Raw genomic sequence first — 12,686 nt, 5'->3', positions numbered from 1 at the left:
TGCACACAAAAAATCAAACTCTCATCTGGGTAGTGTGATATTTAGGCATATGACCATAATACGACTTAACCAGGAACTGCTCAAAACATTATTTTGAGTGTGATTTTAAGTGGAATTTCATGTAGTCCCAGCAAAATAGCCAAAATAATTTTATTTTAATTTTAAGATATGAACAGAATGACTACACAATAAATTTTCTCTAAAGACAGAATGAAAACTAAAACTTAGCATGAAAACTACTATGCAAACCTCTTTCAAAATTTCAGCTCCCTATAGACATAAATTCACAAAATTCAAAAAGTTTTTTAAAAGATCAAGCCACTGATAAACCCATCCAGTCCTGCAATTCACACATATCATGTTAAAAAAAGAATTACAATTTCTTCTGGATGAGGGCACATTTTTCAAGTAAGACAAGGCACACATTGCCAGGACTGTCTGAATTGAGTAAGTGATATCCCCACTTGGCTAGGCACTGCCAGTTTGCTGGCATTAAACTAAGTGCAAGAGAGTTTCAGCTCGATGCGGCGGCAGCACCCTGCACCCCAGCTGAGGTTATCTGCAAGCTCGCTTTTTAGGAGAGTGGGCACGACACTGGGGTGTGCCCGTGCCCCCTCCCATGTCCCCCCAGCAGGGCATGGCACCTGCAGCAGGGAAGGGCACTGCCAGCCTCCCCAGCACAGGGCCAGCTCAGCACCACAGTCCTGCACTCAAAATTCTTCCCTTGGCTGGCAAGTGCCCTCACTCTTCTCTCATATTTCTCTTGTTTTTCCTTTTTTTTTTTTTTGCCTGGCCGACCACCCCACTCCAATCCTCAAGGAACAGGACACAGTCTAGCAACTCAGGGACTCACATAGGCCAGGCTTCCTTCTGTGCAGCCCTTTGGGTAGAGCTGCTAATCCTTCTTATTAATTAACGAGATAATAGCGGTTAACCGGAAAGCAATATTAATGTTAACTATCTAGGAAACTTCCAACAGAAATTATTTATTCTTTTTGACAATTTCCCGGTAACAAAGTCTCATAGCTGGAGCTGTGGTAGCACCTTGATGGTGTAAGAAGTTAAAAAAGAAAGAGTGCCTCAACACTACAGGACTTAGGACATCTGCATCTATTTTCTTTCCCACTCCCAAGATAGTTTAAAAGATCCTCTCCTCCTCTGACTCCAGAGTTTATTAACAGCTGGGAACGTGGGCTCCCCCAATTATATCACCCTTACACAAGGACAAAGGAGAGTGTAAACAGTAACATGACTGATCAGAGAAATATACTCTGAAAGACATATTCACTAAAAACACTTAAAAATCTTAACATTTACATGTACCTCTGCTTCAGTTCTTTAAACTCTCAAAGCATTTCCTAAGGTGTACTATGCTTCATTCAGAATATGCTGAATTACCTATAAATCAAACATCAAGTTTGCATTTGATTTATGCTGCAAAAAAAAAAAAAGTAGCAGAGATGATGAGGGAATTCAGAATTCTTCAGACAAGGCACACTGCTATAGATACTTTATGATTTAGGAAAAAAATAAGGCAATTTTTAGCTTTTTTTAAAATTAGTCTCCGTAAGAGTAAGTAAAACATCTATTTGAAGGAGAGATTTATATTATCTTGGTTCTGTTGCAGCAAACAAGTACTGCAGCTTTCATTCACTGATTGTCAAAAACTTTCCAATGTGCCCACTGCAATGCGGATGCCAACCAACGAATCAAAGGCATTCAGCAACTAGACAAAGAGGGTCTGATGCCAACCTCGGTGCCACTGGCAACCATTATTGGCATCAAGCACATTGTCTGCCTTTTTTTTCCCCTCTCCTGGCACTCGACAAACAAAATGGCGGTTCTTGTAGCAACGGGAACACAGCAAAAGCGCTGCGCTGAATCAAATACCATCAAATGATTTTATGGACTGAAATGCATTTCATACCAAATGATAGACACTCGCTGATGCTGAGAGGAAAAAAAAATTAAAAAAAAAAAAAAAAAAGACAATTCTGTCAATAGAAACTATGTCACACCATTTTCAAGTTTGGGTTTTATAAATAGATGCCCCTGATACACACAACAAGCAGAGCCCCATAGAAGCATGTTGTGATTAAGGATTATTTTGATGTTAAACATTGATAACAGTGATACTTCACATTTTCTTCCTCAATTTCAGTCAAAGGAGCAGCATTGCAACCTATGTCAATCCTCTTTTTTTCTTTTCTTTTTTTCTCTTTTTTTTAAGAGTATAGCAGAAAGTGAATAGAGGGGAAAACAGATGCTGAATTTTGAGATGAGCGAAAAGTCGCATCTGAGGAAGTTCATCAATGATAGAACTTCATAGATCAGTCCTTATTTCTTCTTTCAAGGCAGACATGGAAATAGAAGCTCTTTTTGTTAAGAACTGAAAAGATTATTGACACTTCTAGATCTGGAAATTGTCAATATATTGTAACATTACTCTGCACTGCAATGCGGATGCCAACCAACAAATCACAGACATCCTAGGCTAAACAAAGAAGGTCTGATGCCAATCCTGGTGCCACTGGCAACCATCACTGGCACTCGAACTATCCTTCCTCCTCTTTTTTCCCCCTAATCTTCTATTTTAAAGCAACAAAAAAGCAAAGTACTTGGCCCTTTTATTCATTTTATGTGCTAATTCCTTCTTCATATTTTGTTCAGGGATTTAATTGTTTCTATGTTTCCACTTAGTTTTTACATGGTGCTATTAGGCATGTTTATATGTTCTGAAAGATAAATAAAAAGCAAAACGGCATACGTGTTATGCAGCATTTTGGTTGACTTAATGCATATCTTTCACAAAGCCTGGCACTCTCAATCACGTACACTACAAAGTGCCACAATTAACCTGCTTTCAATGAGTATAGATAATCGAAGTTTGATAAAATGGAAAAAAATAACATAGCTTAATATGATTTCTTCAAGAAGAGAGCCAACAGATGTTAATGGAAGATTTACAGTAAAGCAGTGAGACATACAAAATACATGCAGTTAGCAATAAACAAAAAGGTCTTCTAAGAGTAACTTGGTATACAGAAATTAGACAGTTTCATTTTCAGTATATTCTCAAAGTAGCATTGTGTAACTTTGAAAGTTATAATATTGCAACATGCTTAACTTCCTCATTTCCAATTAGATAAAAGTGTTTTAAATAAACTTATATTCTCAATACATTTAAATCAATAAAATCAGCTATGCCCTGCAATTCTTTTTCCCACTTCAAGTTACTGCCTTTCAACAACTTATAAGTCAACAGTGTGTTAAGAGTACTATGACCCCAGTTTCTTTGGCTCAAGAGCTACTTAAACTGTTTTGCCTCCCTTTGTAGTTTTGACTTTTAGAGACAGGTAAATCCATAGAATTAATCAGTAAGCCATGACTTACGCTATATGCATTCAAAATATAATTTGATATTTTTTCCACAAGAGGAGTTTAAAGGTACAAATTAATTGTAATTAAGCTACTTTGTTTCATGCTATCAAAGAAATCTTTCTTCCTATATTATTTGGGATCAGATTTACCAGACTCCGCAGCTACTTAAAGTCGCTGTAAAATACCTAAATGTGTCTACTGCTCTGGAGAGACAAAAACTCAAAAAAATACTAGTGAGGGGGAAGAAAAAGCCGATTTCTTTTTCCATAACAAATATTCAACAAAAAGGAACCTGATATATACGTTCACGAAAACAGTTCTTCACTTGCACGAGTAAATGCTAAAGGAGAATTCACTTAAAACAGAAATATTTCATTGTGTATCTCTCCTCTTAAAGAATGAGAATACACCAAATGAAGACAAGCAATTTTACTTTTTAGTTACTAACAAAATCAATTCAATTTGTTTTCCAATTAAATCCCATAGTTATTTACTGAGCATCAGATAACAGCCGGCCATCTGCCCTTCTGCAGGCCATTTCTAACTACTACCAGGCCAAGTTGTGAAATGGCCCACCATCTGCAGATGGTCAAACTTTCCCTCGTTGAGATCTGTGGCTAAAAAAGAAATGCATTTTTGTTGCTGATCAGCAGCATTACAAAGACACTTAGAAGATGGTATCATTACCAGAAAGAACCAAAATTACCCTTAGAGAGAAAAGGTATTTCAGAAGGCTTAGTATCAGAGAGGAAAAAAACAAAACAAACAAAACAAAACAAACAACAAAAAAAAGCGAACAAATAAACAAAAAAACCCCTTTATCAACTTACAGCCAATTACAATTTTAGGGAATCTGCCTAATGGTATTGTTATTGAATATCCAATATACGAAATATGGCTAGTAAGTTTTCCCCCTGACACATGATTATCAGAAGATATGATTTTATTTGCATTCTGTAATATTAAGTTTAAGAAGCTTTTCCATAGAGCTCCTGCAATTTTCCACATTTCAATTACCTTCCAATTAAAGGTATATGAGTGTGATTAAGAAAATACACTCTTCATAAAAATTTCTCAAAATGCTATGAGCTGGATCTTTGCTTTAAAGCTCAGATAGATAAGATGAGCTAATGATGTAAAATATGAATAAAACATTACATATTGTATGCTGCAATTCTGATTCTAGTTGGCATTTACAAGAAATATAGCCACGATAAAGTGTTTTTCAAGCTTTGTTTCATAGGTATGAGAAAGTCTACAATTGCTCTTCAATGTGATAGCAGAGTCATCAGTTTAAAGATTACTTCTTGATTATTTATAACTAAAAAGACAATAATAAATATTTGTAGTATTTATTGTGACTGTACAATTGCATATACCTGCATCTATCCTTAATAGTACTGGGGTGGGGGTTTTGTTTTGTTTTTCTTTAAAAACACAACTTGAAAAAAATAATGTTTTCTGAAGTCACAACTATGTACTGCCACTTTTTCACAAAAAGTAAAAGGCAACTTCCGTGGAATGAAAGTACTGCCTTGGTATGTGTCTCTCTCTTTTGAAAGAGGCACGTATGTCAAATATGCATATCACACAGGTCTGCAGGAATGTGTGTGTGTTTAAGTATATTCGTATGCTGATTTACAAATGTATATGTAGACACACTACATCCATAGACCACAGAAAAATGTTTCACTGGAAGCCAGCCCACAGGGGAAACAGGGCTACTTGGAGTCAGAGTCTGACATACTAACATAGAAACATGACAATCTGCTTCCTACCTTGCTCCTGCACGTAGTATGCCAAAAACAAATCAAGCTCCTTTACTGATACTGTTATGTGATGTGGCTGGACGCAAAGTGCTGGATTTGTGCAATGTGGGGATTTCATGAGACGTTCTCCATCCGTACTTTCCAAGGGGATGCCTTTGAACAGGATCACCATGACTAGATCCAGACGCCAGACTTTGTCAGCCTGTCGCAGGCAATCGATTCTCCTAATCTTGCCCTTCTGGTCAGGATTGGACAATACACAGCATGGGTGCTTCTTCCCAGTAACTGTGAGCACAAAATCCTCCCGGAACTCTTGGCGAATATCTTTGCGCAGCTTGGCCAGGAGCCTGGATGCCCACTTCTGTTTAATTTCAGGCTTTTCACTAAGTAGCTCATCTTTGACTGCTCTTTCCTCATCCTTTGACATTCGTTTCTCATGTTTTTTAAAGTACTTGCGTTTTCGAGCCTGAAGATTGAACCAAGTGTAGGCAATTGCACGGACATGTGGAAGAAGTGCCTCAATGAACGGGTGAAATTCATCCTGTGGAAAGAAGTGAAGGAAAAAAAAGAAGAGAACAAGAAAACTCAAAGTCAGCAAGTTCTCATAACCAAAGCAGTATCAAGAAACGTTTCTGAAAATCTTTAAGTGAAATATGAGACAAAGAGAATAAACACTTAAACTTTACGCAAATTTCTGCATAACACCTTTTATGAAATTATTACTGTTGTCAGGCAACAGACAAAAAGTGCAGAGAGAATCACATTTTTTCCCATATTTCATTCTTTGAAAGAACCATGTGAAAATTTTATTTTGTACTCCTCCCCTCATTCCATCCCACAACACTGCAGAGAAAACATAATTTAAGAGATGCTACCGAGATGTTTTGTTCCTAACATTTAAATATTTGAGTGAACAGCTAGCATCAAGAAAAGTACCATTGCACAAAGAGGATGCTACACTGTTTTAAAAAATCTGAGCAGAAATGTTCAGAAGGCTGAGGCAAATGCCACACTTCATTTCTCTTCTCTGTGGCACAGAAACACAAAGCATATACATGCTCAGTGTAATGCCACACAGTTCCCGCTTTTGGAGCATGCTCTCAGCAAGAGACTGCTGGTGGCACAAAGAGCATGCGCCATTAAACTTGATCCATTTTCTTATCAAACGTCCAACATTCCAGCACTGAAACAGCACCATTCCAGTGGTGGTAACTAGAGAAACCAGTATACAGTAAGGAAAAGCAGGCAAAAGACATATCTTGTCATAGACAAATCTTGAACAGAAGCTTCTGTACTTTCAGCTCTTCTCGCTTCCCTCCCACCATCCCCAAACTCTGTAAAATTTAGACTTTATGAAGGTGAGAACAAAAATTACATTTATGTCCTTCCAGCAGTTCCACTGTGAATTTTGAAGCCCCATAGAGTCAGTTAATTTGTTAACCGATCACATGAATGTGGCAATTATTCTAAACCCCTTAAAAATCAATCTGAGGTGTACAATGAAAAATGGCAACTTGGCACAAACTTTGCATTCTTTGTGTTTCTGCATGCTGTGGCAAAAAGACATTACGAGTCCACCGCTGGTCCAATGCTGCTTTTGTGAAATCCATGCAATTTATTTACAGTTTCAAAATATCCCTTTCTGTTGTCTGGCTTCACCTGCAAGTTCTTATCTTCTGCCTAGCAGCAATATGGATTGCATTAAGGAGGTAATGCTTAGCTGTTGTCTACAAGCACATCCTATAGCAATTAAATTAATTTGGTTTGTCTGCTTAAAGTACCATCCTACACATCCATGTTAATATCTAAATAGACCTTCTCCAAAAACTTATTTTCCATTAACAAGTCTGCTGTTTAAAACACTGCAATCTGCTTATCAAACATTACTGTATTTTGGGTTGAAAGGGAGACCTTACGGGAGGTATCTTTCTTCCTGTGTTCAGGGATATTTGGTTTTAAATACCACGCAGATTGCTCATCATACTTAGTGGCACAGTGCAATCAAACTAAAATTGAACCTTTTTTATGCAATTATATTCAAGAATACAATTAACAAACTACTATTTTAGTTACGCTGCTAGACAAGGAATGAATTATGTTTAATCAATAGGCTGATTAACTCCATTAGGTAAAATGATGAAAGTATAACTAATGGTCTCAATTATAGAGTGCAGACTGTGAAGCTTCAGGCAAAGAATTCCATGTTTAAATCTTTGAATTTCAAACAAACTTCAAAATTTCCTGAATGTTGCAAAACCCACTAGATCTAGTTACCTCTCTTCCCTAACCATCCTTAAATCAAACAGAAAACAACAGAAAAGTTATAAGCAGTTTACCTATGATCATGTTAACTTCATAGGGAAAAAAATAAGTGAAGGGGGGAAAAAAAGGGATAAAAAACAGAGAAGCAATATAGGAAGATACTCTAGGATATAAACAATTTCATTACATTATGATGCTTGACAAAGACCTACAAAGACAACAATTAAACTGATTAGTAGTTTCCAGCACAGATTTGAACAATTCTGATACTATACTGGCACATAAAACTAGGCCGTGGAAAGAGTTAAACCACAATCTGTTCTTTGTGTGGGAAGGCAGCACTGCTCTGAGCAACCACAGCCTATGATAAGACTTTCCTATCTTCATATGCTTTCTGCTGCCATGCTTTTTTCCCTTTCAATTGTAACTATTAAAGAAAGTTTTTTTTCCTCCTACAGAAGTCATCTTAATTTAAGTATTCAATTTTTTTTTTAATTAATGGAAGCATAAAGGCTCTACAGTGTTAAATCTTTGTAATTCATTTCAGGCTGAATAAAACAGATTTACTATAGATTTTGAAAATTCTAACAGCTGGGGCTAAAGGTGGGGTGAAGGCAGGTGGCTGAAGAGCTTTGGGAGAAATTAATTTTTGCCTCAATACAATGATTTCCCCTAAACAGCCTTTGGCATTTATAACTGCAAATGGCAATAAAGTAAACATGGACATATTCTACACTAGTACAATACTGCACGTCTAGTTTCAATTTTGAAGAAGAGCATCATAAATTATTTCAGATTGACTATGCCTTGAGGTAACGCATATAGTATTAACAATAATAACCTATAACATTTTATATCTATGAAAATTTTATAGAGAATTTCACTGTTTAAATTACAGTAATACTAATTCTGTAGTAGTCAAATGTTTCCTTTTCAAAAAGAGGGGGGGAAAAAAACCCCAAAAACATACACACCAGAAACTCCAACCTTTTAAAAACTGTCTTCAGGCTTTTCTTTCTCTGTATTGTTAAGCCCTAAAGATATAAATATAGGTGAAAAGTGTGGAGGAGAAACACAGCAAAGAACATCCTGTTTGAAAGCAATTTTATCGGATTTTTTGAGCTATTCATTGTGCACCTGGAGTACTTTCAAATGGAAATACCACTTGACATGGGGAAGTGCCCATAAAAATGATCCTAAATGGACATTTGCAATTAATCACACACATTCTCCATGGAATCTCCTAAAAAGATACCTACAGAATTTTGGTTTTCCTCCTTAATATTCATATAGACAATAGTGAATTATTTTTTGTTTTTATGTGGCACCTGGTCATGTGTCACAGTTGTTCTTGCAATTAAGTGATTTATAAAAGTAAGGTTTTCAAATGTCACTTCAAATAGCTCAGGTGAACAATTGTGCATTGGCAATTTAAATTAAAATCGAAGTTACTATATAATATCTATGTATCTTGAAAAGAAAAGCTATGTAGAAAAGAAAGGAAAAAATCGCATTTGTTATATGACAATAGATAGGCCAAGTTTTCTTTATTGAAAAGGTAAAGAGGATATGCAGTGTTCTTCTCCTATCTTTCACTTTTAAAATTTGCATCAGTCCATGAAAGTTCAAACTGAGGACTGTACAATAAATACGGTGGGTAGAAGTATGGAATTTTTATACAGGAAACTTCATCTACTCAATTTCCCTGCATGGATTTTCCCATATCTAGTGAAACAACATATAGGAGCAAAAGAAAATACTACACATTCTGAGATTTTGGACTAGTGTAACATAAGAAGCCACGGCAAAAATATCACAAGAGAACAAGCTTGCAGTAACTGCATCCTATTAGTGCCTCAGCAAGACGGATAAATGCAGTTACCACTCATTACAAAACATAAAGAGGTATATGGGAAGGAGAGGAAGGGAGCCCCAAAAATTAAATTGCATTTGGTAAGTTTTCTTCTACCTTAGAGTTATTTTCACCCACCAATCTTTGATTGTAAATGTGATGGGTAACACTGAAATTGCCAAGGTTTGTCTTAAAGCTGTACTTTGGATTTTAGACTTGTTACTAAAACGTGCTTCAGCGCTGTCTCGGCACAAACTGAACCACCACTTTCACAAATAGCTCTGTCCAAACAGGTGTTCTGTGTTTACTTTTACCAAAATACTTTCTTCTGAACATATAATACCACAGTCAATGTGCATTGCAAGAGTCCTAGAGACAGAGAATACAGTAAAGGGAACAATTTTGACAGTAATACTTTAATGTACTTGCTACTGAAAGTGAGATGAATCAATCTTTTGCCTTAAACAAAAAAAAAGAATGCAAGGTATAAGTTCTCACTGCTGGCATCATTTTAATTTTTAATTTACGTAGAGAAAAAATTATTTATAACCAGCTCTTATCATTCCAAGCAGGTAGAAAAAAAGATTCCAAAGTAAAATCAATTTGCTGCAACCATGTTCCATGTATGTATCACCAAATGGAAACTGTCTCTGCATGGCACATGGTAGAGCATGATTGTAAAATATTATGGAGAAAGTATCAATGCACAAAAGCCAGGAACTGCTTTCTTGGATTAATGGCAGTAGAAGTACAATGTAGCATTCTTGTATAACCTGAAAGCCGTATTTTAACACAAATTTATAAAGAATGAGGAAACTTATTGCATCAGTGAGTCCAAAAAGAAAATATAATGGGAAAAAAGTCATTAAAGCAGGAAAAAAGATACTTAATTACTGCTGTAAAAGAGATGATTGTGAAAATCTGTGTCTCAAATGCAAAAAAAATGCTTTCTTAAGTTGTCCTCTCAGGTTTATATTCTGAGGCAGAGGTCTTATTGCCTGTCAATAATTTCACACGCTGGACAGCCTACACAGAATTAATTTTTCTAACCACAGATTCCACGCCAAGTAATTATTTCTATGTGTGTACCTGCAAGCACGTGCATATCTATTAGACAAAATGCTTCCTATGTTTGTCATTTGAAGAAGAAATATCTCAATAACACTTTTTTCCAGCTTTCTGCCACTGCAGCTCACGTTTACTTACTGAAAATATCCATATCTAAGTCAATCACATTTAGATGCCAAACAAAATATAAACAATAAAAAATGTGTCAGCCAAAAAACTGCAGGACTGTGTCCAATCACTGAATAAGCCTTATCATTGTTTCCATCTTCAATAACAATTTATGAATACTTCAGGCCTTTCGAATTACAATGGTTTGTAACTGCGGAATAACTTAAATCACACTTCTTTATTCACGGTGCAAATGTAAGTGCATCGTTGGCCTCTCTGCAGTAGCCTTGCAGCAGACATTACTTTCTCACATTTTCTGCTTCTTTAGCTATTTGTTGCGCCAATGTGGAAGCAGGCAGTTATCGCTTAATCAGTTGACATCACATCCTCCTAAGACAGACTTTCACGAAAGCTGAGAACTATCCCCGGGCTTTGCAGACCGGGTTTACCGTCCGAAACAGGCTCCGGTGCCCCGGCGGTCGCTCGCCGATACCGCACGCCGGGCGAGGACGCTCCAGGGCCACCCGGCGAACTTCCCAAACATGCTCCCGAAACCCCTTGGGTTTCAAAATCTGCGTTTTGCCGCTGCGGGGACCCCCGCTCGGGCTGCCCCCAGCCCTCCGCTCCGCTCTCCGCGCCGCGCCGACCGCCGCTCCCCTCCCGCCGTCCCGCTGACAGCCGCCGCTCGGGACCGGAACGCGGCCGCAAGCGCGGCTGTAGTAAAAGGGTCGGTCTCTCCCCGTGCTGGGGAGAGGGCACGCTACTCTGCCAGCACCACAATTTAGCGGGGAGGGGGAAAAAAGCCGTGCCCTTGTATAACCGAAGGAGAAAACACTACACATCTTGGTCATCCCCGTTCATCTCTCCCTCATTGCTGGCAGCCTGCATATTACTAATTAAGCATAAGACGGGATTATTTCGCACCGGCCAGTGGTCGTGTTCTGTCAAAAAAAGCACTTTTCCTTTCAAACCCTTTCATTAGGCTGTGTGTAAACACGCGAGCTGAAAAGAGCGCAAATCGTTTGATTCCAATCAAATCAATACTTCTCAAACACGATTTTTTAAGCATAATTATGCCCATTTCCAGTTTGTTAACCTTTGACTTCTTATGCACCAACAATTAACAGTATTTGTCTACGGGTGACACTTTGAATGGATCTCCCCAAAACAATGGCGTGGTACAGTTTATTCTCTAATATTCCCTCCTGAGAGAGGAGTTTGGATCTGACAAGCAGTTACGACTGTGCTTTAACCCGTTACAACTACTCGCAATGACTCATTACCAACCCACACATATATAAAAATTGAAAAAAAAAAATCCCAACAAACACGTGAAAATAAATAAATTAACAAATAAATTAAATAAAAGCGTCTATACCTGAGTGAGACAGATTGGAGAATACATCATGACTTCGCTTTGAGAACACGCTGCCCGGAGAGCCCCTAAGAAAAGCCTCAAAAAGGAATAATTTCATCTATTCATTTTACAGTCATCTGAGACTCAAGGAAGATGAAATCAATCAGGACGGGGCTCTGCTCTGGATCACCACAACTTCACAACAAACTCCAGTCCTCCTTAAATAGCCAAAGATTCAAGTTCACTCCGTGTGCTAGATTTCCCGGGGTGAAATCCAATCTACACTTTTAACCCTCTTGTAGTCGGCGGCGCAGGAGTCTTGCTTTCGCTGCTGCTGCTGCTGCTGGTTGTTTTGCAGATGAGGGGGAAGGACTCGGGGGGGTGGGGGGGTGGGCGGGAGAATTTTTTTTGTTTGGTTTTTTTAAAATCCTTTTTTCTTTTTCTTTCTTTTTTTTTTCTTTTTTCTTTTCTTTTTCGTTTTTTTCTTTTTTTTTTTTTCTTTTTTTCTTTTTTTTGGGGGGGGGGTGGGGGGGATGGGTGTATTTTTTCTCTTTTCAGAGGTTGGTGGTGCTGCCGTAATAACACGACACAGTCACCACGCTTTCGAAAGTTCAAGGTTACAGCCCGGAGCGGAGCAAGAGACTCCCGGACAGAGATAGCAGGCGAAACTTCGCCGGGCGGTCGGGACCGTGCCGCGGGGGCGCGCCGAGCCGGGGGCGCGCTCGGGAGGGCAGAGCGGGCGGTGCGGCCTGCCGGCTCCTCCGACAGCCTCCGCCCGTCCTCGCTCTGCGGGCAATGGTGAGAGACTGCTTTCCAAATGGCCACCGTAATAAAAATGTTCTCCTGAAAATTCAAACGATAAATCTCCCCCTGCCGCTCTCATCCGATT

The 12,686-nt window shown here is 38.3% G+C and overlaps 1 protein-coding gene across 7 annotated transcripts in view; it reads right to left on the bottom strand.

The window, feature by feature from the left end:
- Positions 1 to 12,152, bottom strand: part of NFIB (nuclear factor I B) — a 164,298-nt gene extending 152,146 nt beyond the window's left edge. For 6 of the 7 annotated variants that reach the window (XM_014874243.2, XM_014874400.2, XM_014874321.2 and 3 more), the window contains exons 1-2: positions 11,819 to 12,152; positions 5,160 to 5,691 (exon numbers count right to left, since the gene is read on the bottom strand). In XM_014874243.2, the coding sequence (XP_014729729.1) occupies positions 5,160 to 5,691; positions 11,819 to 11,848 (562 nt within the window). In that variant the 5' untranslated portion in view covers positions 11,849 to 12,152. Of the gene's footprint in view, positions 1 to 5,159; positions 5,692 to 6,086; positions 6,220 to 11,818 lie in introns of those variants that run through there. The other variant, XM_088156816.1, reaches the window with a different exon arrangement.
- Positions 12,153 to 12,686: the final 534 nt, after the last annotated feature.

The sequence above is a fragment of the Sturnus vulgaris genome, chromosome Z (assembly GCF_052056855.1).
Source record: "Sturnus vulgaris isolate bStuVul1 chromosome Z, bStuVul1.hap1, whole genome shotgun sequence".
Taxonomy (NCBI): Eukaryota; Metazoa; Chordata; class Aves; order Passeriformes; family Sturnidae; genus Sturnus; species Sturnus vulgaris.
The sequence above is the reverse complement of the archived record's forward strand: the minus strand, read 5'-3'. Positions and strand labels throughout refer to the sequence as shown.